At 35.3% G+C, this 25,450-nt stretch overlaps 1 protein-coding gene across 3 annotated transcripts in view; it reads left to right on the top strand.

Moving 5' to 3' along the window:
• The first annotated feature begins 534 nt into the window (after positions 1–534).
• LOC145774132 (junctional adhesion molecule C-like) overlaps positions 535–25,450 on the top strand; it is a 95,604-nt gene continuing 70,688 nt past the window's right edge. For 2 of the 3 annotated variants that reach the window (XM_082585290.1, XM_082585292.1), the window contains exons 1-4: positions 535–965; positions 3,124–3,262; positions 3,354–3,502; positions 17,608–17,679. In XM_082585290.1, the coding sequence (XP_082441416.1) occupies positions 926–965; positions 3,124–3,262; positions 3,354–3,502; positions 17,608–17,679 (400 nt within the window). In that variant the 5' untranslated portion in view covers positions 535–925. Of the gene's footprint in view, positions 966–3,123; positions 3,263–3,353; positions 3,503–17,607; positions 17,680–18,575; positions 18,666–18,991; positions 19,120–20,554; positions 20,646–20,929; positions 21,361–25,450 lie in introns of those variants that run through there. The other variant, XM_082585293.1, reaches the window with a different exon arrangement.

The following is a 25,450-nucleotide window of genomic DNA, read 5'->3' as shown; positions in this document are numbered from 1 at the left end:
CCTTATTCTCATGACATTACCAGGGCGGTAGTTTGCAGTGCTTTAAACATGTGGTTCTTTTTAAAATCGTAGAAAGTTTTGTAGTGCAGCTGGTACAATGAGCTACAGAAGATAGTTAGCAATTGCTACATAGAGCATATTTAAAGAATACTTGTTTACAAAGACAGTTGAAAAGTTACCAGTAAGCTGTTTTTTTTTAGCAAAGCCTTTGCAGTAGGCTAGAGGTAAAGCAAGTATATACGTAGTTGAACTAACAAGCAACCATGAGCATGCTGTGAATATCCAGGCCTGATGCTAATAGCGCAATCCAAGTTATCATAACAAGATTTATTAAACTACTATCGGTGCCAATTGTCATTTTACGATAAATACAAATTATTATTTACTATAAACAAAAGCCCTTCTATTGTCAGACGTAATAAAAGCCTTCGTATCCCCTTCTTTAGATATCCCTGCTTCTGGTGACTATAGTCTACTAGGTTACCTCCTGATGTTAAGCATGATACCTAGCTTTTATTACTGCCTATAGCCTACTAATAGTCACCAGAAGAACACTAGTCACTTTATTTATCAAATATACCTGGTGAACAGTTTCACTCTGTTTTTATGACAGGTGTTGTTTGCAGTGGCGTACGCAGAACATTTTCATGCTGAGGTTTAAAGAAATGCTTGATACCATGTTAACTGTGGTAACCATTCAGTTCACGCACAAAAGTAGGCCTATGACAGGTCACAAAATGTAGACCTGTAGTTGTGCTAATAGTATCTTATAAGTAGGCTAATGTACAATAGGCCTACTGGTAGTTTTTCGTATTAAAAACAAATTTTCATTTCATGTTTATTCCTATTTCATGTTTATTGATTGTGCAAATGTTGTATTTTCCATTTGTAGACTTCTGCTTATTTTAAAGTTACCGACTTAACCATGGAGACAACTTTTTTAATTTCGGTTCTGCTTTTATTTGGTAAGTTTTTTATTACTAACCACCTCAAGCTGGGAGTCGAACTGTAACTGAAATTAAAATGAAGACTTGAGTTAAAGAACTAACCAAGTCATATTTTTTGGAAATTGAGTTATTATCAAAAATATGTTATATGATGGTCAATGCCTGTTCCCTCGCTCAATTTGATTTAAAAAAAACTGCTTAATTTTGCTATAACACACGCAGCTGTTTGCATAGAAATAAAACATTAAATAACGTTGAAATAATTGTAACTTGCTTTATCTCAAAAGTCGTATTTTGGACTTAAGTAGTTCTTGTATTAAGGTCTTCATTTGGAAAGTAGCCTAAGTGCCTTATCTTCTGTGCAGCCATACCACTCCAAGCAAATGTTAAAACTAAAAATCATCATAAATTTGGTAAAATTACACCAGTCATATGTAGGCTACAGCATAATTAACATGTACTTCAACATGACAACAACATAAAGTTGTTAAATCCGAAAGATATAAAGTTTCTGTAATAATAATACCTAGAGTCTAGACCAGTTGGTCCCAACCTTTTTGTTGTCATGGACCCCTTTAGGCAAATTATTAATTCTGCGTACCCCTACCTAAATTTTGCCTGAAAATCAATTAACATACTATTGACTATTGTAATAATTATGCTACTCATCGACTGTACTGTGTCACATTGCATTGTCTCTATGACTCCTGCGGCAAATATCAGGTTAAACAGTTGCTCAAATAAGAAAATGAATGAATTGTTCAAGAAATGTCAGCAGTATTTGAATATTAAGGTGACCCAAAGTGCCATGCCGAAACTTTTTCAACATAAGCAAATTTAATGAGAGGGGTGTTGTTGCCTTTCCTGAACTAAACGACTGAACTGTGGTTGAGATTTTGACAATGCAACACGCATGTCATCTTCAACGTCCAGGCGATTTCGATGTTTAGTTTTTATTGTAACAAGAGCTGAGAATCCTGCCTTGCAAAGATAAGTGGTTATGAATGGTAACAAAACAATAATCGCTTGCTTTGCCAAAAATGGGTAGGTTTGCAGTTGTGAGCACCAAAATTCTTTCACAGTTTTGGAATGAAATTCAATGCGTTATAACTCTTTTGATCTCAAATCAATTAGGTCATCTTTACTGAGATCGTCATCGCTAATGTTGTTGAAGTCAAAAAGAAAAGGATTTCGAATCCATGTGTCAACTGCGTTCGGCAGGCTGGTGTTCTAAATTAAAATAACGTTGAAATAAGATTTGAAGGGTTTCCAAGTGTGCGCAAAATTTTCTCTTATAGACACCAAAAGAGTAGGCTACATTCTCTTTGAGTTTCATCCATCAAGATAAGATCTTCTAACATTGGAAAGTTAGCGTAATTACCTGCTTCCAATCTACGTTTTCAAACCAGCAACTTGGCTAAAAACGCTTTCAGTTTTTCAGCTGCATCGATTTGTCACACCTGGTCCTTGAATGCCACGATTAACATTGTTAATATGACCGAAAATATTGGCTAAGTAGGTAGGCCATTGCCGTATAGAAAACTTTTACTCTCAAACGATTTTGAGAGGGGACTTCCTTTTAGGTTCAAAAGAGTTGATACATAATTTTTTAGCCACTGCAGTCGTTTTAAAACTTCTCCTCTAGATAACCAACGTACCTCAGAATTGTACAAAAGTAGCCTACTTCGTAATCTGACTCTACTTCTTGACAGAGCGCTTTAACAGTATGGCGGTTTACAGATCTGCTTTTGATGAAATTAACGACTTTCACGCAATTCTTCAGAATTTCTTTGAGACTTGCTGGTAAAGTTTTTGCTGCTAAGGCGTACCTGTGCAAGAAGCAATGGGTAACAACCACGCGAGGAGCTTCGTTTTTTACCAAAGCAGCAAATCCGGATTTGTTCCCGAGCATAGCTGGTGCTCCATCCGTGAATATAGAACAAAGTTTCTTTTTCCAATCAAAATTTTGTTTGACAAAAATATTTCCAAAATCTTTCATATCTTTTCCAAAATTCATCAAGGTAATCACGGACCCCCAAATGCTTTCTCACGGACCCCAAGTTGGAAACCACTGGTCTAGACTAATAAAAATAATAGATTTATTTTTAACCAAGCACCACTACTTCTATCTAAGATGTAATTTGATTATGTGTGTTTATTTTTATTTATTTTTTAGTTCCAACAACCAGGTCTGTAACTGTGACTTTGGAAAATGGCGCAAGAGGAGAAGTTGATAAGCAAATTGATGTCAACCAGCCAGCCATATTAACCTGCAATTATAGTCCTGGATATGGTGGAATTGCTCAGCAAGCAAAGTAAGTATTATCATTTCCTCAATAGTGAAAGCTTTCCACAAAACAAACCATGTTCACTTGTATCTTCTTATGTGATGTCACTTTTTTGCAGTGTTGGATGGTCGTACAGAGCAACAGAAAGTGCTACAATGCAAACACTCATCGTTTATGATGGAGTAGTTCAGGGTGAATCTTCTGCTCAATTTTCACTACAACCCCCAGCAAGTTTGCAAATTAAATCAGCACTGATTGCAAATACAGGTATTTTATTGTGTTATTCCATGAATTCAAAATGTTTTTGAAAGAGTAAATTAATGTTTCATCTCCTTAATATGAAACTGATGAAGGTGATAGAAATTTCTTGCATTGTTTCAAACATTTACACATCGTTTCAATGTTGCTATTATGTCTCTGAAATGTCCGGATCTAAACTTTTTCCAAGATCCTGATGCAATGTTGTTTGACTATCTGGAAAGCTAAGAATAGATTGGTAGAGGCGCTCGCACTCTGCATTTCAACACGGGGAGTAGTTGTTTCTACGACTGCGAGGGATGGCTTGTTTGTTTGGCAAGGCCTATGAGAGGGGGGTGCGGAGAGTAAGGCGTACCCTTGAGGGCCCAGGACTGTGATTGTTGGGGGGGCCGAAATTGTGATTTTATAGATTACGCGCAAAATTGTTTGGTTAAAACCATCTTAAATGACTATATTCATGCATAAAAGTTGGTATTGTGTAGTCCTAGGTGGCCCGTAATGTAGAAAAAAGGGCCCGGAAAGGTAATTGAATCAATTGCGCACAAATTAGGGGCCCAAAGTGGTGATTTAATGCTTTACGTGCAAAAATGTTTTGTTAAAACCACCCGAAATTAAATCATAAAAGTTGGGTATTCTCTTATCCGGGGAGAGCGTAGTGTAGCAAAAGCAGGGTTGAAAAAAAACGTGCTTTTTTAAAAAGCCCGGGTATTTTTGGGCTTTTTTGTTTTATAAAAACTATTTGGAAACGGTAGTTTCACTCTAAATTCACTTCAAAATGAATTTCGGAGCAGGAGCCGGAGTGAATACTGTCGAAGCAGGAGCGCAGCTGGAGTAAAAAAAAGTGACTTTGTTCACCTTTGCTAGGCATGTGGTGAATGCAAAAGTTAATGAAAAAAGTTTATTGGTCAGATGATTAATTTGATTGTGTTTTAATAATATTTTATGTTTGACTTAATTGTTGTAGCCTACCAGATACCGTACGCATAACACTCAGTAACGTTAACGGATTTAACATTTTCTATTAAAGACACAAAAAAAAGAAAAACTACTAAATCCAACGTTTTCGACACCACATAGTGTCCTCATCAGGAACTAAAGGCTACATCAAAGAGAAATAAATGAATTTGAAAATTTTACATGAAAGCTGTACAAGCGACACCTCTTAACAGCACCATCAGCAACTGACACACGAATTCAATGCAGGATACACAAATTGGCGAGGGACAGATGACATGAAATGCACAACACAAAACACTAAATAATAGTTTTATTGCAGCCTGATACTATTATTGCGCACAGATTTCTATTCTGCAGTAAAATGTTGTATGGTGTGCACTGTGCAATATGCCCAAGCAAACAACAGAGTGTCCGAAGTGAGAGGGGGGCCCGGAATGACTCTTCGTACCCCTAGTAAAAATTTCTCTCGGAGGCCCTGTTGTTTGGCACATGGGGTGTGGCAGGCCGGTTCTTTAAAGTCTCTGACCTGGCTATGTTTATTGTGTTCTTCTCGCCGTGTCAATTATTTTGTACTCGTGCGTTGTTGATCAAAATAGAACAGTTCATCGCCGTTCACTAATTTAAGTAGGATTTTATTTTTTTCTAGCAATTTAAACGGTAACAAACTGTTTGAATTGGATTAACAACGAACGAGTACAAAATAGTCTAATTGGCACTGCGAGAAGAACACAATAAGCATAGCCAGGTCAGAGACTTTAAAGAACCGGTCTACCACGCCCTTAAATCTGTTGCAGCAATGCAACAGATTTTAGATACCAAACTTTATTTTTCTTATTGCTGGTCAGCAAGGCAATTTTAATTTCAAAACAGGTCCATGACAGAAAAAAGGTTGGGGACTGCTGACCTACATTTTTGATGTGCAGTAAAATTCGCCTAACTCGACACCAGAAAGGGAATATTAGAAAAACTGTGAAGTTACAGTAGTAGTAAGGAAATGCTCATTTCAGCCCTTTTTTGTATTAACCCTCGGTATTAACCTGCCACAACCACATTTGATTTTATATAGTTATGAATATGAATGGTCTTGTAAATGTATTAACCTAAAGTGGTGACGCAACAACCACATTTGATTTTGTAAATCGCAAAGTGCAAAGTCCGAAAGTACAAAGTCCGAATTATGTGAAGCGCTATAATTGTGTAACCGGGTTCGCTTTTCTCAGGATAGGATACTGATAAAAAGGCATTATGAAATAATGAATTGAAAAATGAATCTTCCCTGGCAAAAACATAAGATGCAATCAACAGACATACGTCATCCAAGCATCAAAAAGTGGTAACGCTAAGTGGTGACGATATATCAAATGTAGTGACGCTAAATGTTGACGGTTAACTCCGCACTAATTTTCTAAATTATAAAACAAAAATGTCTTATCACGAGCCTAAAAGAATGCATAGGCTACATAAGATTCACTTACATACCATACACAGAATTACATTGCTAAACCTGATTGTAACCATTTTTTTTGCAAACCTTCATTACATCCTTTTTTTAAACGCTTTACCAGGGAAACAACCTACATTATGTTTGCGGTTATTTAACATTACAGGATACCTTTGTGTCATCGCTTTTGTTTCATGATGCTTCGCATTGAATGTATTAATTGCGAAATCGTTTAAATTTCGTAGGCTTTCATAATTACTGTACCTTGCTTTAATTTCTTTCATTACAATTACACTACATACATTACATAAAGAGCTTGTAAATGATGTGATTTTAACTATTTTTTATCTTCGCTTCGAAGTACTGCCATAATTGTTATTACAATACAACGCCTAAACAGTACACCTAAAGCATATACTTGAAGATCATAAAGGTTTATTAACGTTATTTGTATAATGTTTCTTGCTCAACCAACATAAAAATATCAATCTCACAAAATAACCAAAGTAGTGTTGTTGATTTAAATTGTAGATCTTTTGGTTCTAGACATATAGAACATCACGATTTGAAATACCAACGCAAAATATATCAAAATCATGAACACAGTTATATTGCCAACATTAACAGACGGAGCAGAAACATAGTCATTCACAAAACAACAAACAAGAAATCTGGCCGCGGCGCAAAGGAACATGGAAAGAATAATATTAAACATAAATAGAAAAGACAAGATTAGAAATGAAGTCATCAGAAACAAAACTTGTATTAAAGATGTTATAGAAACAACAACAAACCTAAAGTGGCAACCACAGAATGGACACGAAGATATGCAAGAAGAACTAGAGCGAGACCAAAAAGAAGATGGCGAGAGGCCATAGAAGAAAAGATTGGTATCATCTGGATGAGAACAGCAAAAGACAGAATGGTGTGGAAACATATGTGGAGGCCATCTGCCAGCAGTGGCATGACCGGTTGATGTTGATGATATATCAACGCATATTTGTTCTTCTTCCCGTACAACACGTAGTGCGGGCCGATCGCGTTGAAGTTAGCAAACTGTCTGTATGCGTATGGACCTAAAAATTATAGATCGGTTAATATGTAGGATTTAATTAAGATGATTTCATAAAAGTTTTGTTAACTTTTTATCGGTTTGGTTGTAGCCATGTTTTTTCGTAAAGCTGTTTGCTTGCAGGAATAGAGTTTTCACTGTTGTTTCTGATGGATAGGTCTATTGGTTCGATTCCAGAGCTTTCCAAATGCTGGGTTTTGTTCATGCTGAATGTGTTATTTTGGTAAATCAATGAGGTTTCACTATTTTTTGGCTTGTATGGGTTAGTTAATTTCGTTATACTTTAATTCTTTTATTCAGTGGTTTGCTTTTAGTTTAATGTAAAGTAATTAGTCAAAGGGGTGCTTAGTCGCTTATTAGTTAGTTATATGTATTATAACCTATGACTGGTCCAAAAGCTTAATAAATAATGCATTTTTGCATCTCCATTTCGGTTAATCTTCGTTTCGCTTTATGTTGGTTTCGTTAAACCTTTATTTCTTTAGGTCTACGTTTTGCTAAAACAGTGGTTTCAGCTAAACCTTCATATAGTAACGTTTGAAAAATCTAACTAACCTGGAAATTAAAGTTGTTGGTATGATGTCACTTAAAGCTTATAAGAATAATAGCTTTTTCAAAACAACGTTACTCTAACATTGTTATTGTTTTTTTGTACGAATAAATTTTTATGTTAGATGATGCTAATTCCAGCTAAACAATCAACATTCCTTTTATGCATTAAGAACACCCAAATGAACAGCTATAGAACAAATTGTTGCAACATATACTTCTGCAATCTGACAACTAGAAAAAAAAATCAACATCACAAATTGTTACCTTAACTTAAGACAAGCATGAAAAAATACAAAGCTCTAACAGAATGCGAGCACAAATTTTGCAACACGTAATGACACCTGATGATAAAAACACACAAACAAATCTTCGAACACAAATTTTAACGTTACAAATTATGCAAAAGAAACTTGTGATATTTTATTGTATTCTCTTAAGCTTGTAAAAATAAAATTGCAATTTGTTGAAAATATTTTTTAAGTTTGTAAAAGAAAATTTAAGTTTGTGGCTTAAAATAATTTTTCATGTGTATGTTTTCAGAGATAAACTTTCAGATTACAATTTGTTGAAACTACTTTTTTTATTTTCAGTTTGTAAGTTATGGAACTTAAAAGTTTGCAGCTGGTCAGTTAATTTTTGTTTTGATTTGTCAATCATACAACTTAAAAGTTTATAGTTTGTTAAAAAAAAATATTTTTAGTTGTTGGTTTTTACAAGGAAAGCTTTGTGATTTATTGTGACATCTGCTTATTTATTTATTTGTTTAATTTTTATATGTTACACAATTCAGTTTGTAATGTTTTAGCATAGAAAATCAAGATGAGGTATTTCCAGCAACTTAAAGCACGCTTATGATTTTATATATTTATGAATATGAATGGACTTGTAAATGTATTATTCCTAAGTGATGAAGCACATTTGATTTTATGTGAGAAAGGTAAATCGCAAAGTACAAAGTCCGAATTCAGTGAAGCGACATAATTGTGTAACCGGGTTCGCTTCATAATTCTCACGATAGGATATTGATGAAAAGGCACCTTATTATGAAATAATTAAAAAATGCTCATAACATATATAAAGTATAAAAAGGGTGGAATGAATGTTTTTTTTTTTTATGTGATAGTTTGGAAAACATGGAGAAACAAATCTCACCAATCTATGCGCCACAACCGTATGAATATAAACCATTGTATGAGGCTGAACAAGGCTTAGCTAACGAATCAAAACTTAAACGTGCTTCAGAAAAAGTTGTTGACATCGCCAGTACTTTCAATGTGAAGCATGAAATTGAATTTAATCCTCACTTAAGACGAGCTTCATTATCTGTTTGCGTCGGAAGAAAAGCGTTTCATCCTGAACAACTTTGCAAAGTCGCGAAAAAGCTAATTGTGAAACAACCGTTTTTTGCTTTTCCCTCCACGAAAAATATCTTACCAATTTTATACTGGAGCAAAGAAGAAGATTTAAATTATTGTTCTCATAGTCAGCATATCCAGCGTGTGAAAGAGGAGCTCCTACCTCAACAAATTGATTTGAATTTTACCAATGGGAAAGTTTACGCGCCAGCTGCCTATCTCTCGTATATTATCGATGGGAAAGTGAATGTGAAGGTTTATCATGAAGCGTGTCCCTTGCCAACTCCAGAAGATCAACACCAATTACAAGAAATCCTCAAATATTTAAAAGTCCTAAAGGATCAAACACCCAGCGCTTTTCGACCACAAAAACGTATTAAATTAGATTCGATTCTGTGATTGTTTTGAACCATTTGTCAATAAAATATGATTGAAACTGTGCTGTCTTGTTTCTTTTGTCAGTCAGCACATAAGTTTTATTAAACAACAAGATTTCCAATAAAAAACAAAGCAAAAATAAGTCGTAAAGCACATAGACACATACACAAATTATATTGATAATGGCAAAGTAGTGACAGCATCAGAACAGACGATACGTTTCACATAAAAATATGCCAAGCCTTTTTAGTTTGATGATATGTGTAAATTTTGTTTCTACATTCTGACAATTAGAAAAAAAAATCAAAAAACCTAACGCAAACTACATCACTAATTGTTGCCTAAACTTAAGACAAGCATGAAAAAATACAAATTCTAGCAGAATGCGAGCACAAATTTTGCAACACGTAATGACACCTGATGATAAAAACACACAAACAAATCTCCAAACACAGATTTTAACGTTAGAAATTATGCAACAGAAACTTGCGATATTTTGTTGTAGTTTCTTAAGCTTGTAAAAATAAAATTGTAATTTGCTGAAAATATTTTTAGTTTGTAAAAGAAAATTTAAGTTTGTGACTTGAAATAATTTTTCATGTGCATGTTTTCAGAGCTAAACTTTCAGATTAAAATTTGTTGAAACTATATATTTTTTTTTCAGTTTGTAAGTTATGGAACTTATCAGTTTGTTAAATATTTTAGTTGTTGGTTTTTGCAATGAAAACTTTGTGATTTGTTAAAATTATTGTTCAGTATGTAAACGAAAATTTAAGTTGTGATTTAAAATAATTTTTCGTGTGTATGCTATTAGAATATTTTTTTTTAGTTTACAATTTGTCAAAACTACTTTATTAGTTTGTACCGTAAAACAAAACTTAACTATTCCTTTTATTTAAAATAATTTTTCGTGTGTATTTTCTTTGAGCAAAACTTTCATCATGCTTCCTTATTTCACATTTATTAACTTTACAAAATTAAATGTGAATAATTATATATAATGTAAACTTGATATTTGATTTAACTTATAAATTAATTAAGATAATAATAACTCAAATTGATAGTTTTCTTGTACATAGTTTTGTTTGAAGCAAAAAATATTATGATAATGTTTAGTTTACAATAACTTATTACTACTTATTGCGAATTAATGTGAGTTACTCTTAGATTGATAGTTTGTTTTCTTATTTCTAAAAAAATAATACATCGGCTTATCTATTTTTTATATGTTACACAATTCAGTTTGTAAAGTTTTTAGAGTAAAAAAAATCAAGATAAAGTATTCCAGCAACCATATCGGGGTGCTTGAACGCATAAGATGTGGCTACTCAAAGTGCACTTATAATTTGCAAACTCTTCAAACACTTTCGATGTGTCACATTAAACTTTTAAATGGCAACACCATGTACTTAAGGTTTCACCTCCATTCTGTTCTGAAGTTTTTATTATTGAGCTGTTGGTTCTCTGATCGATCCCATGTTTCCATTTGTAAGAAGTATTAGTTGTCTTGTTAATACTGGGGTCACAAGTGTTTTTTTTTCACATTTTCAACCCTCCTGTTAGTTTTGTTAAAAACAAGCATGGTTTACTTTGTAAATACTAAAATTTTTATGCTGGTAGTTTTATCAAGCATATTAGGATATATTACAATTCATCTGGAAAGATAATGATTACCTAAAACTTGCTGTTTTAAAGTAACAACAAAATATTCTATCTGACTCTTCCTTGTTTCTTCTCCATCTAAATTTGTTGTCTTATTATAAATCTCATGTACAAAATCGTGCCCAATAGACATCTATCAATGTCATCATACTTCTTCCACTAGATTTGTTCTATTGGCATGTATTATCGTACTTGTGATTGATGTTACACTAACGACAATTTATCAATCACCAAGCCAAGATAGTCAACAAAACAACATGTTTACAAAAACTATAATATTTATAGTATATATTCTTAAAGTTCATATAAATAAATATAATACTATAATACTATATTCCATTTAAATATTTATAATATATTTTATATATATGTGTTAATAACATAAATAGGTATAACTTTGTAGGATAACCTAGTTATAATATGTTTTTTTAAACATGTTGTTTTGTTGACTATCTTGGCTTGGTGATTGATAAATTGTCGTTAGTGTAACATCAATCACAAGTACGATAATACATGCCAATAGAACAAATCTAGTGGAAGAAGTATGATGACATTGATAGATGTCTATTGGGCACGATTTTGTACATGAGATTTATAATAAGACAACAAATTTAGATGGAGAAGAAACAAGGAAGAGTCAGATAGAATATTTTGTTGTTACTTTAAAACAGCAAGTTTTAGGTAATCATTATCTTTCCAGATGAATTGTAATATATCCTAATATGCTTGATAAAACTACCAGCATAAAAGTTTTAGTATTTACAAAGTAAACCATGCTTGTTTTTAACAAAACTAACAGGAGGGTTGAAAATGTGAAAAAAAAACACTTGTGACCCCAGTATTAACAAGACAACTAATACTTCTTACAAATGGAAACATGGGATCGATCAGAGAACCAACAGCTCAATAATAAAAACTTCAGAACAGAATGGAGGTGAAACCTTAAGTACATGGTGTTGCCATTTAAAAGTTTAATGTGACACATCGAAAGTGTTTGAAGAGTTTGCAAATTATAAGTGCACTTTGAGTAGCCACATCTTATGCGTTCAAGCACCCCGATATGGTTGCTGGAATACTTTATCTTGATTTTTTTTACTCTAAAAACTTTACAAACTGAATTGTGTAACATATAAAAAATAGATAAGCCGATGTATTATTTTTTTAGAAATAAGAAAACAAACTATCAATCTAAGAGTAACTCACATTAATTCGCAATAAGTAGTAATAAGTTATTGTAAACTAAACATTATCATAATATTTTTTGCTTCAAACAAAACTATGTACAAGAAAACTATCAATTTGAGTTATTATTATCTTAATTAATTTATAAGTTAAATCAAATATCAAGTTTACATTATATATAATTATTCACATTTAATTTTGTAAAGTTAATAAATGTGAAATAAGGAAGCATGATGAAAGTTTTGCTCAAAGAAAATACACACGAAAAATTATTTTAAATAAAAGGAATAGTTAAGTTTTGTTTTACGGTACAAACTAATAAAGTAGTTTTGACAAATTGTAAACTAAAAAAAAATATTCTAATAGCATACACACGAAAAATTATTTTAAATCACAACTTAAATTTTCGTTTACATACTGAACAATAATTTTAACAAATCACAAAGTTTTCATTGCAAAAACCAACAACTAAAATATTTAACAAACTGATAAGTTCCATAACTTACAAACTGAAAAAAAAATATATAGTTTCAACAAATTTTAATCTGAAAGTTTAGCTCTGAAAACATGCACATGAAAAATTATTTCAAGTCACAAACTTAAATTTTCTTTTACAAACTAAAAATATTTTCAGCAAATTACAATTTTATTTTTACAAGCTTAAGAAACTACAACAAAATATCGCAAGTTTCTGTTGCATAATTTCTAACGTTAAAATCTGTGTTTGGAGATTTGTTTGTGTGTTTTTATCATCAGGTGTCATTACGTGTTGCAAAATTTGTGCTCGCATTCTGCTAGAATTTGTATTTTTTCATGCTTGTCTTAAGTTTAGGCAACAATTAGTGATGTAGTTTGCGTTAGGTTTTTTGATTTTTTTTTCTAATTGTCAGAATGTAGAAACAAAATTTACACATATCATCAAACTAAAAAGGCTTGGCATATTTTTATGTGAAACGTATCGTCTGTTCTGATGCTGTCACTACTTTGCCATTATCAATATAATTTGTGTATGTGTCTATGTGCTTTACGACTTATTTTTGCTTTGTTTTTTATTGGAAATCTTGTTGTTTAATAAAACTTATGTGCTGACTGACAAAAGAAACAAGACAGCACAGTTTCAATCATATTTTATTGACAAATGGTTCAAAACAATCACAGAATCGAATCTAATTTAATACGTTTTTGTGGTCGAAAAGCGCTGGGTGTTTGATCCTTTAGGACTTTTAAATATTTGAGGATTTCTTGTAATTGGTGTTGATCTTCTGGAGTTGGCAAGGGACACGCTTCATGATAAACCTTCACATTCACTTTCCCATCGATAATATACGAGAGATAGGCAGCTGGCGCGTAAACTTTCCCATTGGTAAAATTCAAATCAATTTGTTGAGGTAGGAGCTCCTCTTTCACACGCTGGATATGCTGACTATGAGAACAATAATTTAAATCTTCTTCTTTGCTCCAGTATAAAATTGGTAAGATATTTTTCGTGGAGGGAAAAGCAAAAAACGGTTGTTTCACAATTAGCTTTTTCGCGACTTTGCAAAGTTGTTCAGGATGAAACGCTTTTCTTCCGACGCAAACAGATAATGAAGCTCGTCTTAAGTGAGGATTAAATTCAATTTCATGCTTCACATTGAAAGTACTGGCGATGTCAACAACTTTTTCTGAAGCACGTTTAAGTTTTGATTCGTTAGCTAAGCCTTGTTCAGCCTCATACAATGGTTTATATTCATACGGTTGTGGCGCATAGATTGGTGAGATTTGTTTCTCCATGTTTTCCAAACTATCACATAAAAAAAAAAAACATTCATTCCACCCTTTTTATACTTTATATATGTTATGAGCATTTTTTAATTATTTCATAATAAGGTGCCTTTTCATCAATATCCTATCGTGAGAATTATGAAGCGAACCCGGTTACACAATTATGTCGCTTCACTGAATTCGGACTTTGTACTTTGCGATTTACCTTTCTCACATAAAATCAAATGTGCTTCATCACTTAGGAATAATACATTTACAAGTCCATTCATATTCATAAATATATAAAATCATAAGCGTGCTTTAAGTTGCTGGAAATACCTCATCTTGATTTTCTATGCTAAAACATTACAAACTGAATTGTGTAACATATAAAAATTAAACAAATAAATAAATAAGCAGATGTCACAATAAATCACAAAGCTTTCCTTGTAAAAACCAACAACTAAAAATATTTTTTTTTAACAAACTATAAACTTTTAAGTTGTATGATTGACAAATCAAAACAAAAATTAACTGACCAGCTGCAAACTTTTAAGTTCCATAACTTACAAACTGAAAATAAAAAAAGTAGTTTCAACAAATTGTAATCTGAAAGTTTATCTCTGAAAACATACACATGAAAAATTATTTTAAGCCACAAACTTAAATTTTCTTTTACAAACTTAAAAAATATTTTCAACAAATTGCAATTTTATTTTTACAAGCTTAAGAGAATACAATAAAATATCACAAGTTTCTTTTGCATAATTTGTAACGTTAAAATTTGTGTTCGAAGATTTGTTTGTGTGTTTTTATCATCAGGTGTCATTACGTGTTGCAAAATTTGTGCTCGCATTCTGTTAGAGCTTTGTATTTTTTCATGCTTGTCTTAAGTTAAGGTAACAATTTGTGATGTTGATTTTTTTTTCTAGTTGTCAGATTGCAGAAGTATATGTTGCAACAATTTGTTCTATAGCTGTTCATTTGGGTGTTCTTAATGCATAAAAGGAATGTTGATTGTTTAGCTGGAATTAGCATCATCTAACATAAAAATTTATTCGTACAAAAAAACAATAACAATGTTAGAGTAACGTTGTTTTGAAAAAGCTATTATTCTTATAAGCTTTAAGTGACATCATACCAACAACTTTAATTTCCAGGTTAGTTAGATTTTTCAAACGTTACTATATGAAGGTTTAGCTGAAACCACTGTTTTAGCAAAACGTAGACCTAAAGAAATAAAGGTTTAACGAAACCAACATAAAGCGAAACGAAGATTAACCGAAATGGAGATGCAAAAATGCATTATTTATTAAGCTTTTGGACCAGTCATAGGTTATAATACATATAACTAACTAATAAGCGACTAAGCACCCCTTTGACTAATTACTTTACATTAAACTAAAAGCAAACCACTGAATAAAAGAATTAAAGTATAACGAAATTAACTAACCCATACAAGCCAAAAAATAGTGAAACCTCATTGATTTACCAAAATAACACATTCAGCATGAACAAAACCCAGCATTTGGAAAGCTCTGGAATCGAACCAATAGACCTATCCATCAGAAACAACAGTGAAAACTCTATTCCTGCAAGCAAACAGCTTTACGAAAAAACATGGCTACAACCAAACCGATAAAAAGTTAACAAAACTTTTATGAAATCATCTTAATTAAATCCTACATATTAACCGATCTATAATTTTTAGGTCCATACGCATACAGACAGTTTGCTAACTTCAACGCGATCGGCCCGCACTACGTGTTGTACGGGAAGAAGAACAAATATGCGTTGATATATCATCAACATCAACCGGTCATGCCACTGCTGGCAGATGGCCTCCACATATGTTTCCACACCATTCTGTCTTTTGCTGTTCTCATCCAGATGATACCAATCTTTTCTTCTATGGCCTCTCGCCATCTTCTTTTTGGTCTCGCTCTAGTTCTTCTTGCATATCTTCGTGTCCATTCTGTGGTTGCCACTTTAGGTTTGTTGTTGTTTCTATAACATCTTTAATACAAGTTTTGTTTCTGATGACTTCATTTCTAATCTTGTCTTTTCTATTTATGTTTAATATTATTCTTTCCATGTTCCTTTGCGCCGCGGCCAGATTTCTTGTTTGTTGTTTTGTGAATGACTATGTTTCTGCTCCGTCTGTTAATGTTGGCAATATAACTGTGTTCATGATTTTGATATATTTTGCGTTGGTATTTCAAATCGTGATGTTCTATATGTCTAGAACCAAAAGATCTACAATTTAAATCAACAACACTACTTTGGTTATTTTGTGAGATTGATATTTTTATGTTGGTTGAGCAAGAAACATTATACAAATAACGTTAATAAACCTTTATGATCTTCAAGTATATGCTTTAGGTGTACTGTTTAGGCGTTGTATTGTAATAACAATTATGGCAGTACTTCGAAGCGAAGATAAAAAATAGTTAAAATCACATCATTTACAAGCTCTTTATGTAATGTATGTAGTGTAATTGTAATGAAAGAAATTAAAGCAAGGTACAGTAATTATGAAAGCCTACGAAATTTAAACGATTTCGCAATTAATACATTCAATGCGAAGCATCATGAAACAAAAGCGATGACACAAAGGTATCCTGTAATGTTAAATAACCGCAAACATAATGTAGGTTGTTTCCCTGGTAAAGCGTTTAAAAAAAGGATGTAATGAAGGTTTGCAAAAAAAATGGTTACAATCAGGTTTAGCAATGTAATTCTGTGTATGGTATGTAAGTGAATCTTATGTAGCCTATGCATTCTTTTAGGCTCGTGATAAGACATTTTTGTTTTATAATTTAGAAAATTAGTGCGGAGTTAACCGTCAACATTTAGCGTCACTACATTTGATATATCGTCACCACTTAGCGTTACCACTTTTTGATGCTTGGATGACGTATGTCTGTTGATTGCATCTTATGTTTTTGCCAGGGAAGATTCATTTTTCAATTCATTATTTCATAATGCCTTTTTATCAGTATCCTATCCTGAGAAAAGCGAACCCGGTTACACAATTATAGCGCTTCACATAATTCGGACTTTGTACTTTCGGACTTTGCACTTTGCGATTTACAAAATCAAATGTGGTTGTTGCGTCACCACTTTGGGTTAATACATTTACAAGACCATTCATATTCATAACTATATAAAATCAAATGTGGTTGTGGCAGGTTAATACCGAGGGTTAATACAAAAAAGGGCTGAAATGAGCATTTCCTTACTACTTACAGTAATTAAACCATCGAGCTAAAAGTTTTTCAGTAAACTTTTGCTCAAACATGCGTTGGTTAAGGGCGAATTCGAGAATTCTTTTTTTAATGCATGTCATTGTCAGGCTTTTTTTTCCCGAACTAGAGTACTAAGAGAAACAATGAAACTTCTGATACCAAAAAACATATTGATCCACGTGGGTTGAGAAAGCAATTGCTGGAAATCTCTCAGATGCAAAGGATTTCTTTATGGAAATGGTTATATATCTAACTAATATAAATCACAACCAGACTCCCTGCATTGTACTAGACTGGTAGAGTTGAATGTGGTTATTACTTGTTACTGCAATTCTTTTACTAGTCGGGCTAAACCCGAGTTCTAGAGTCGCCTCAGATATTTTATTTCTACGTAGGTTATATGTTATAAATCTTCAGGGCACATAACATGTTCGAAGTCTGATTCGTGCAGTGTTTTCTTTCTATATCACTTCTTTTTTTTTATAAAGTGCACTTGTTCTGTATACATTTATGTTCTTTCACAGGATTCTATGAATGTAGAATTTCCATTCCAAACGATGGGGTTTCCATCGGAACGTACGATGTTACAGTATTAGGTTGGTGAAGTGTTTTGTTGCTCAGGTGTAGAAGCTTGGTGACATTGTAGAAAAATTTCCATCAGGAAGCCTACTAAGTTTTTGTGTATCTTATTTTCTGTCGGCATCTCTATGATAGACCTACATTAATTTTTTGATACTTTTTTTATTACGTCGAATTGAAAATCTGCTTGGCTATAATTGTTTTAATGTTGCTTTTGTTTTACAAACTTTTCCCAAGAAAGCATTAGTGCTACAAAACAAATTTATTGTGGTTTTTGCGTTGATTTTGTTACGTCTTTGTTTGTTGGTGCTACAACAAAACCAATAGTTTATTCACACCACATCTTCTGTTGAATGTTGGTTGGTTGGTTTTGAATCTTTATCCTCGGACTGACAAAGCCTTGATAGGTTATTTCTGGTAGTTTCGCATACTTGTAGTGTAGAGGCGCTTGACCCAGAGTCGGCTACCGAGATTGGCAGAGTGAAGTTTTCCGATTGTTGATTGTTAAGTGTTGTTGCCTGGAAATTATTCCACTCACTAGGTACCGCTGTTCGACCCCGAGAGTCGAACAAGCGCAACGTGATCTTGAGCCGGGCGCGTAAGGTAAGCTACAATACCTTTTAAAGTTATATTCCAACAGACCTTTCGGTTTTCCATTTGGGGTCCTGCATAGTCCCAATAATTCTAAACACCATGCAACAAAATTTTCAAATAAGCAACAAAAATTGCAAATTTTTTCACTCCTTTCTAAGCTTTGAAGCTTGCATTCGAATTAAATGAGTTGCTGCTATATTTTCCTGGTTAGAAATGATGGTCAAACCTGGACTTTACACCAAAACAGTTGCTACAATTAAGGCGCTAGACTTGAAACACTTCTGGAGTCAGTAAACTTATATTGCTTTGTTTCTTACAGTGCCGCCATCGGTCCCCGTTTGCCAATTCACAAGCGATTATGCCATCACTCTTGGATTTCGCACCGAGTTCCAATGCCATTCACATGAAGGTGAGTTGGTTTGTTTGAGAGAGACTTAGTAGTTCATTAATACAAAATCCTAATCATGATTAAAAATCCTCACATTGTCCTGAACGGAGTCAGTCGCATTATGATTGTTGCATGATTTGTTCGCTATCATGCGATATACAGTGATGTCATAATAATAGTCTTGATAGAAAAAGGCTTGAATCAGCCTCTGTCCTTACACTTGTCTCTATTGTTGTGGGTTGTTGATGTTTGTTGTGCTTTATAAACGAACTGAACTTGTTTATAATCGCCTGCTGCACTTGGTTAAAGTAATCTTGCATCACTAATGGACTTCATTATGACGTCAGGAGTCCCTGCCCCTGTATATCAATGGTACAAAGATGGAGTTGCCCTCCCAACCACCAGCCAGGGGTCCCCCCAATACGCTGATACGAGCTTCTCGTTTAACCCCCAGACTGGCACTCTTACTTTTGCAGTAAGTTGCTTTCAAATTTTAATTGTAAAAAGATGTTTATTATAATCGTCAGCTGAAAGCCTTGGAACGACGTTCGAAAGAAAGTTGGACATCGCTCTTGTCTTTGGCAAGACACTTTCCGTGTCAAGGTGGTCACAAAGATTTACTTGTCTTCCCGTCCACTCGAAATCTTCAATCCCCGGGCATACGTCTGGATACGACAAACAAAACAATCATTATCTAAGTTTTTAGTGTTGTTCCAACTGATGGGAGTGGCCCATTTCTTTTTCTTGCAGCAATTGTTGTCACTTCTATTTTCCATCTCGTTCTGTCCATCACATCTTCTTCCTTCAGTCTGACTTGTTTGCCTCATGTTTTACTTGTTTTTTTATGATGTTTTTGGAGATCCCTTGTTTCCTCTTCTCCTCTACGTTCAAAGTCCTTCAAAAAACCTTCTTCTTCCCTCCTTAGTAGATGCTCATGCATTCTTATTCTATTTTCCCTTGCAAGTTGTTTATTAGTCTCACTCATCACTAGCATATCCACTAGTTCTTCTGCATTTGTTTCCCTCCTTGTTTTTACTCCACATATTTCTCTCATGATTGCCAGGCTGTACACAACTCCGGTAGACTTTCATATTATTTCTAAGAAAACTTTCTTCCATATCGCATTTCTACACATACCTTGGACTTTGCCCAACCCAGTCTTGCCTTTCTTGTCGCAGCTACTTTACATTTACCGCTTCTTTTCATCTGATCACTCAACTGACAGGGATCTGTCACAATTTCAATTCCATGGCAGAAACTCTCGTCGCGATCTGATTGATTGATTGAATCTTTATCCTCAGACTGGGAAAGCTTCTTGCAGAGCTTAATCCTGGCAGTTTCGCATACTTGTAGAGGCTTTGAATCACTGACGCAGGCCCGGTCACCGAGATTGGCAGAGTAAAGTTTCCGATTGTTGAAGTCTTGTTGCCGGGGAACTATTCCATCCATTAGATGCCGCTGAATGGAGAGCAGTCCTTAACGTGCGTTGCTCAAACGCACACTCCGAGAGTCGAACCAGCGCCGCTTGATATTGAAGCTTCTTCGTTTCAGAAGTGACTCGCTAACCAACTGAGCTATCGAGTCATCTCCAACTAAATCTATTTTTCCATCACATTTCCCACATCAAAACACTTTGGTTGTAGTTGGATATTATTTGCAAAAAATTGGAATGCGTGTTACCATAAAATTAAAAAAGTTTTCTGAGCTCAAAAGTTATTTTTAGTTCGAAAAACTATCATTATTGTACAGTAGGCTACCGATAGGCTACTTATAAGGAACTTTCAGAACACAAGGAATCTTTCAATTATCAATCTTATTCACAGCAATGGCATCCCACCCACGTAGGTCTAACCTTCTATTTCGTCCGTTTGTGCTACATTGAAGTAAAAACAAAGATTTTGTGATTGCAGAAAGTTGTAAAAGGCGACGCCGGCACTTATTATTGCTCGGCTACTAATAAGAGAGGAAGTGAAAAATGTAACGCTGTTGTTATAAAAACAGGTAAGATTTGTTCAACATTTTCTTGTTTCCATGAATTGTTTATTGTGATTTGTTTTCGTCATATTTATGAAGGGCAATTGTGTGTGGTTTGGTATTTATTCTTTGGCAAACTATGTCATCTCCGGTTCCTCTGCATATGATGATTCGCAGTCATCCGGTCTCCTCAGAGAGATTCCACTTGACCAATCGTCGTCCTTATAATGTTCTCTTCTCGTATTGAGGGTTAGATGCAATGCGCCATTTTTGCATATTTGTTGCTTATAAATAATATTAATATTTTAAAGAAGTACCTAGTCTCTACAAATGGCTCCTAGCTGTACTTCGAAGAAGACCAAGGCACAACAAGCGATACACCGGTATCTAAACAAAATATACGACAAGGCGGCCTAGATGGACCAGAAAAATAAAGACCTTCTCAAGCTGATTAATTTTCTTCTCTAACAATGCAATGCTGTGGATTGAGTTTCGCTTTTAGCACCACGCACGTTAATTCATAAATGTTGGTCCAAACGAACTGTTTTAGCCTGCGAGTTCGCTGTTGTAACTTAATAGCGGTTTACACTAGCTTTCGGAACATAGTTCCTATAGTTATGTGCAATGATGAATACCGCACTTAAATTAATTCACTTAATTTGTGCATACTTTGATAAGCTATCTGAATTTTTTAATTTCGATGATATGTTTCGCCTTTACCAATACATTACTTTGACTCCAATTGTCAATATGTTTGAGGGTACAGCAGATCACCTTCCGATCTTCAAGCCACCTAACGGAGTGGAAGATCTACGGGTCTTGTTTGATGAAACCAAAAAGTAGCTGCTCGACCTCTAGTAACCTTCCAGTGTAGTCCGGCAACATCGTGAATCTGGAGCGCTAAAAGGACAAACCTTCGGCCTCAGAGGCTCACACGACAAAGAAAACAATACGATTTTGAGAAATGCGGTTGGTTTCGTGTAGTGCCTTGCGGATCGAATGTTTTGCTAATTGAATCACCGTTGCAAACAACTGAACAATGAGACATCCCTTGTATTTTTTCGGCTGGCTAATGGTAGGCTACAACATCGCTTTTGACTGCCGATACTTTTGTGGCAGCCTATGACGTTTTGTGTTACGCAAAATAGGTGTGAGCCCCATCCCGGCCTGAAATCCAGAAACCCACCCTGTGTTTTTCCTGAGAACGTCTAAATTTGTTCGTGAGGGTGTTTCTCAAACCTGGGCCATGAACTCTTTCAATGTGGAGGCAATAAAATTTCAGGTTATCATTTTTAACAAAGGATGAACTCTTTCACATCCTCCGGAATAGTTAATAGACTATGCTTGCAATGTAGCCTGTTTGTATCATAATCTGCCAACCATAACCTATGGGACTCTACCTAGGGACATTGAGCACAAACCTAAAACAAATTCCATAAGTTCTGGGGAAATTTCTGAATTCTTCATTATTGGTTGGACTCATCTCTAGTAGTAGACATCTTTCCATCTTTTCAGATGATGGTAGTACTCTGGGTACGGCAGCTTCTCATGTGGCTCTGAAGTCCAATCCTGGCGTGGCAGTCTCGTTCACAGTTTGGACATATGAAATCAGAGGAGTTCTGAGGCTGCTGTCTCTCTTTTCTTCTTTGCTCTAGTTGCTTCCTCCGCCTCGACTGACCCTTTGCTAGACCCGCACTGACTTCGTAGCGCCATCTGTTGCGATTTGCTGCGATCAGTTCCCAGCTGGCAGGGTCTATGTCAGTTAGCTTCAGGTCTCGTTTGCAAACGTCTCTGTAACGCAGTGCAGGTCGTCCTACTGGGCGTTTCCCTGTGGCAAGTTCACTGTACAGAATGTCCTTTGGAATGCGCCCATCCTTCATTCTGGATACATGCCCCAACCAGCGTAGACGTCGCTGGCAGAGGAGAAGGTGTATGCTTAGAGAGCAAGAACGTTCCAGAACAGTGGTGTTGGGTATTCTGTCCTTCTAGGAAATACCAAGAATGCGCCTCAAGCAACGAAGGTGACAGCTTTCAAGGCGGTTTTCTTGTCTGGCATAAGTGGTCCAGGACTCACTACCGTACAGCAGAGTACTAAGAACACACGCACAGTACACTTTGAGTTTTGTGTTAAGTGTCAAAAGATTATTGTCCCACACTCTCGCTCCGAGTTGAGTCATCACTCCTGCAGCCCTAACTATCTGTCTGTCGATTTCCTTATCTAAAGACAGGTTGCTGGTGACCGTTGAACCAAGGTAGGTGAAGTGGTCTGTCACTTCGAGCACTTCTGGTCCTATGGTGATGACAGGTGGCTTGGGGACATCTTGGCCCATGACTACTGTTTTCTTGATGCTGATGGTCAGTGCGAATTCCCTATAGGCGTGTGCAAACTGGTTGAGCAACTGCTGCAGCTCGTGCTTGGCGTGTGCTGACAGTGCTGCGCCGTCGGCAAACAACAGTTCTCTGATCAGCACTGTGCGAACCTTTGTCTTGGCTCTCAGTCGGGCCAGGTTGAACAGTTTCCCATCACTGCGTGTGTGTAGGTGGACTCCTTGTGTGGAGTGACCGAATGCAAACTTCAGTAACAGAGAGAAAAAAATCCCAAACAAAGTCGGCGCAAGGATATATCCTTGTTTCACACCAGACCGAATTGCGAAGGGTTCAGGGGTTTCCCCGTCGTAGCTAACCACACCCTGCATGTCCTTGTGGAAGGAGATAATAATGCTAAGCAGATGTGGGGGACAGTCAATCTTCTGCAGTAGCTGAAACAGGCCTCTCCTGCTGACAAGGTGAAAAGCCTTCGTCAGGTCAATAAAGGCGATGTATAACGGCCTCTGTTGCTCACGGCACTTCTCTTGAAGCTGTCGTACGGAGAAAATCATGTATGTTGTGGACCTCTGTGCGCGGAACCCGCACTGAGATTCAGGGTAGACCCTGTCGGCCAATACCTGAAAGCGCCTAAGGACCACCTTGGCAAAGACTTTTCCCACGATGCTAAGCAGAGAGATGCCCATGTAGCTGTTACAATCAGTGCGATCCCCCTTGTTCTTGTACAGAGTAATGATCTTGGAGTTGCGCATGGACTGCGGTACTTGGCCCTCTTTCCAACAAAGACGCAGTAGCTCGTGCAGTGGTTTTAGCAGGACAGGTTTCCCACACTTTATGACTTCGGCTGGAATGTTATCATCTCCCGGTGCTTTCCCACTTTGCATAGAGTCAATGGCTTTACTCAGTTCTTCTAAAGTTAGTTCTGCATCAAGCTCTGCTATAACAGGTAAATCTTCAATGTTGTCTAGCACTTCTTGAGAGACTGAGTTTTCTGTTGAATATAGTCCCAGGCAGAGATGGGTGTGATCTTGATCTTGATCTAAGATCACTTTTTTTTTGTGTGGTCTTGATCTTGAAGAACAATAAGATCAAGATCACTTTAAAATTGAAGTTTACTTACTAGATAGAGGCATTTTTTTAGAACTCGTATTGTACAAAGTAGTTGTTGGCAACTATTAACATTAAGCCACTGTTGATGTGATATGTGTCCAACAAAAGACGATTTAAAGTCTCCATCTAATCTGGTCAGTGTTGCCATAAGTTTTCTGTGTTGGTTATAATAAAGAAGTCAACTTCCGTGTACTACTTTATGTTGACGTATAATAAATATGATTTAACTGTGTTTACAATTTCCATGTGTGAATTTTAAAGAAATGTTTGCTTTCTTTGACCCAGTTTTAGATGTTTCAAAAGTCTAGAATGGAGATGTTAAAAAATTTGGAGTCTAGCCGATTTTAGTTATGTAAAGTGGTTTATTGCAGCAAATCAACCAGACCAAGACTTGTTTGGGGTCTGAGTATGGACCGGTTTGTCTGAACGCAAACCTCTGAACTTTTTTGATAGCAGACAACAGTATCAACGTTGCCAGATGGATAAATGGTGCAATAAACTTTAACATAATACAGTGAAAGTTAAAACTACTTAGTAACACGTATAAAAACTCCTACATGAATCAGACAAAAATTTGGTAAAAAATGATGCAGTTCAAAGTTTATTTTTATGTATTTATTATAAATAAAAAGTATAAAACTAATTGCAAATTTTGCGACTTTTTCAATACTGCTGTAAGTAACCTCGGCCTTGGGTGTGACGTTGCGATTCTACGCAAACTACGTCAACAATTGATAGGCCTAATAGCAACAGTCACAAACTTATTACAATTCTAAGGCCAGCGATCGAGTAGTTAAAAGTAAAAGTTAGCAATACCAACTATATACCTTCACCCAGGTTGCTTATAGTAGGCTAATTATTTTTTGCAACATCATTGATCAAAAACTTCATTTTTTCAAGTACACAAAAAGTGATCTTGAAAGTGATCTTGATCTTCAAGATCACGATCTTGATCTTGATCTTCAAGATCACATAGTATGGTGATCTTGATTTTGATCTTCAAGATCACATAGTATGGTGATCTTGATTTTGATCTTCAAGATCACCTATTCTTGGTGATCTTGGTCTTCATCTTCAAGATCACCATACTGGTGATCTTGCCCATCTCTGGTCCCAGGTAATGTTCCACCCAGCGTGCCATCTGCTTGTCCTTGTCTGCAAGGATCTCGCCAGTCGATGCTTTAAGGGGGGCACACTTTTTGATTGGTTTTCCTGTTGCTTGTTTGATGCCCTCATACATTTTTCTTATGTTGCCACTGTCTGATGCAAATTGGATACGTTCTGACAGCAGAAGCCAGTGGTTGTTAGCACAGCGGCGTGAGGTTTGCTGAGCTTTGTGTCGGGCGGCTTTTAGGGCTTGTAGGTTCTGACTGCTCGGGTTTTGTTTGTAGCTGAGC

The sequence above is a fragment of the Aplidium turbinatum genome, chromosome 7, assembly GCF_918807975.1.
Source record: "Aplidium turbinatum chromosome 7, kaAplTurb1.1, whole genome shotgun sequence".
In the NCBI taxonomy this organism is placed as follows: Eukaryota; Metazoa; Chordata; class Ascidiacea; order Aplousobranchia; family Polyclinidae; genus Aplidium; species Aplidium turbinatum.
The sequence above is the reverse complement of the archived record's forward strand: the minus strand, read 5'-3'. Positions and strand labels throughout refer to the sequence as shown.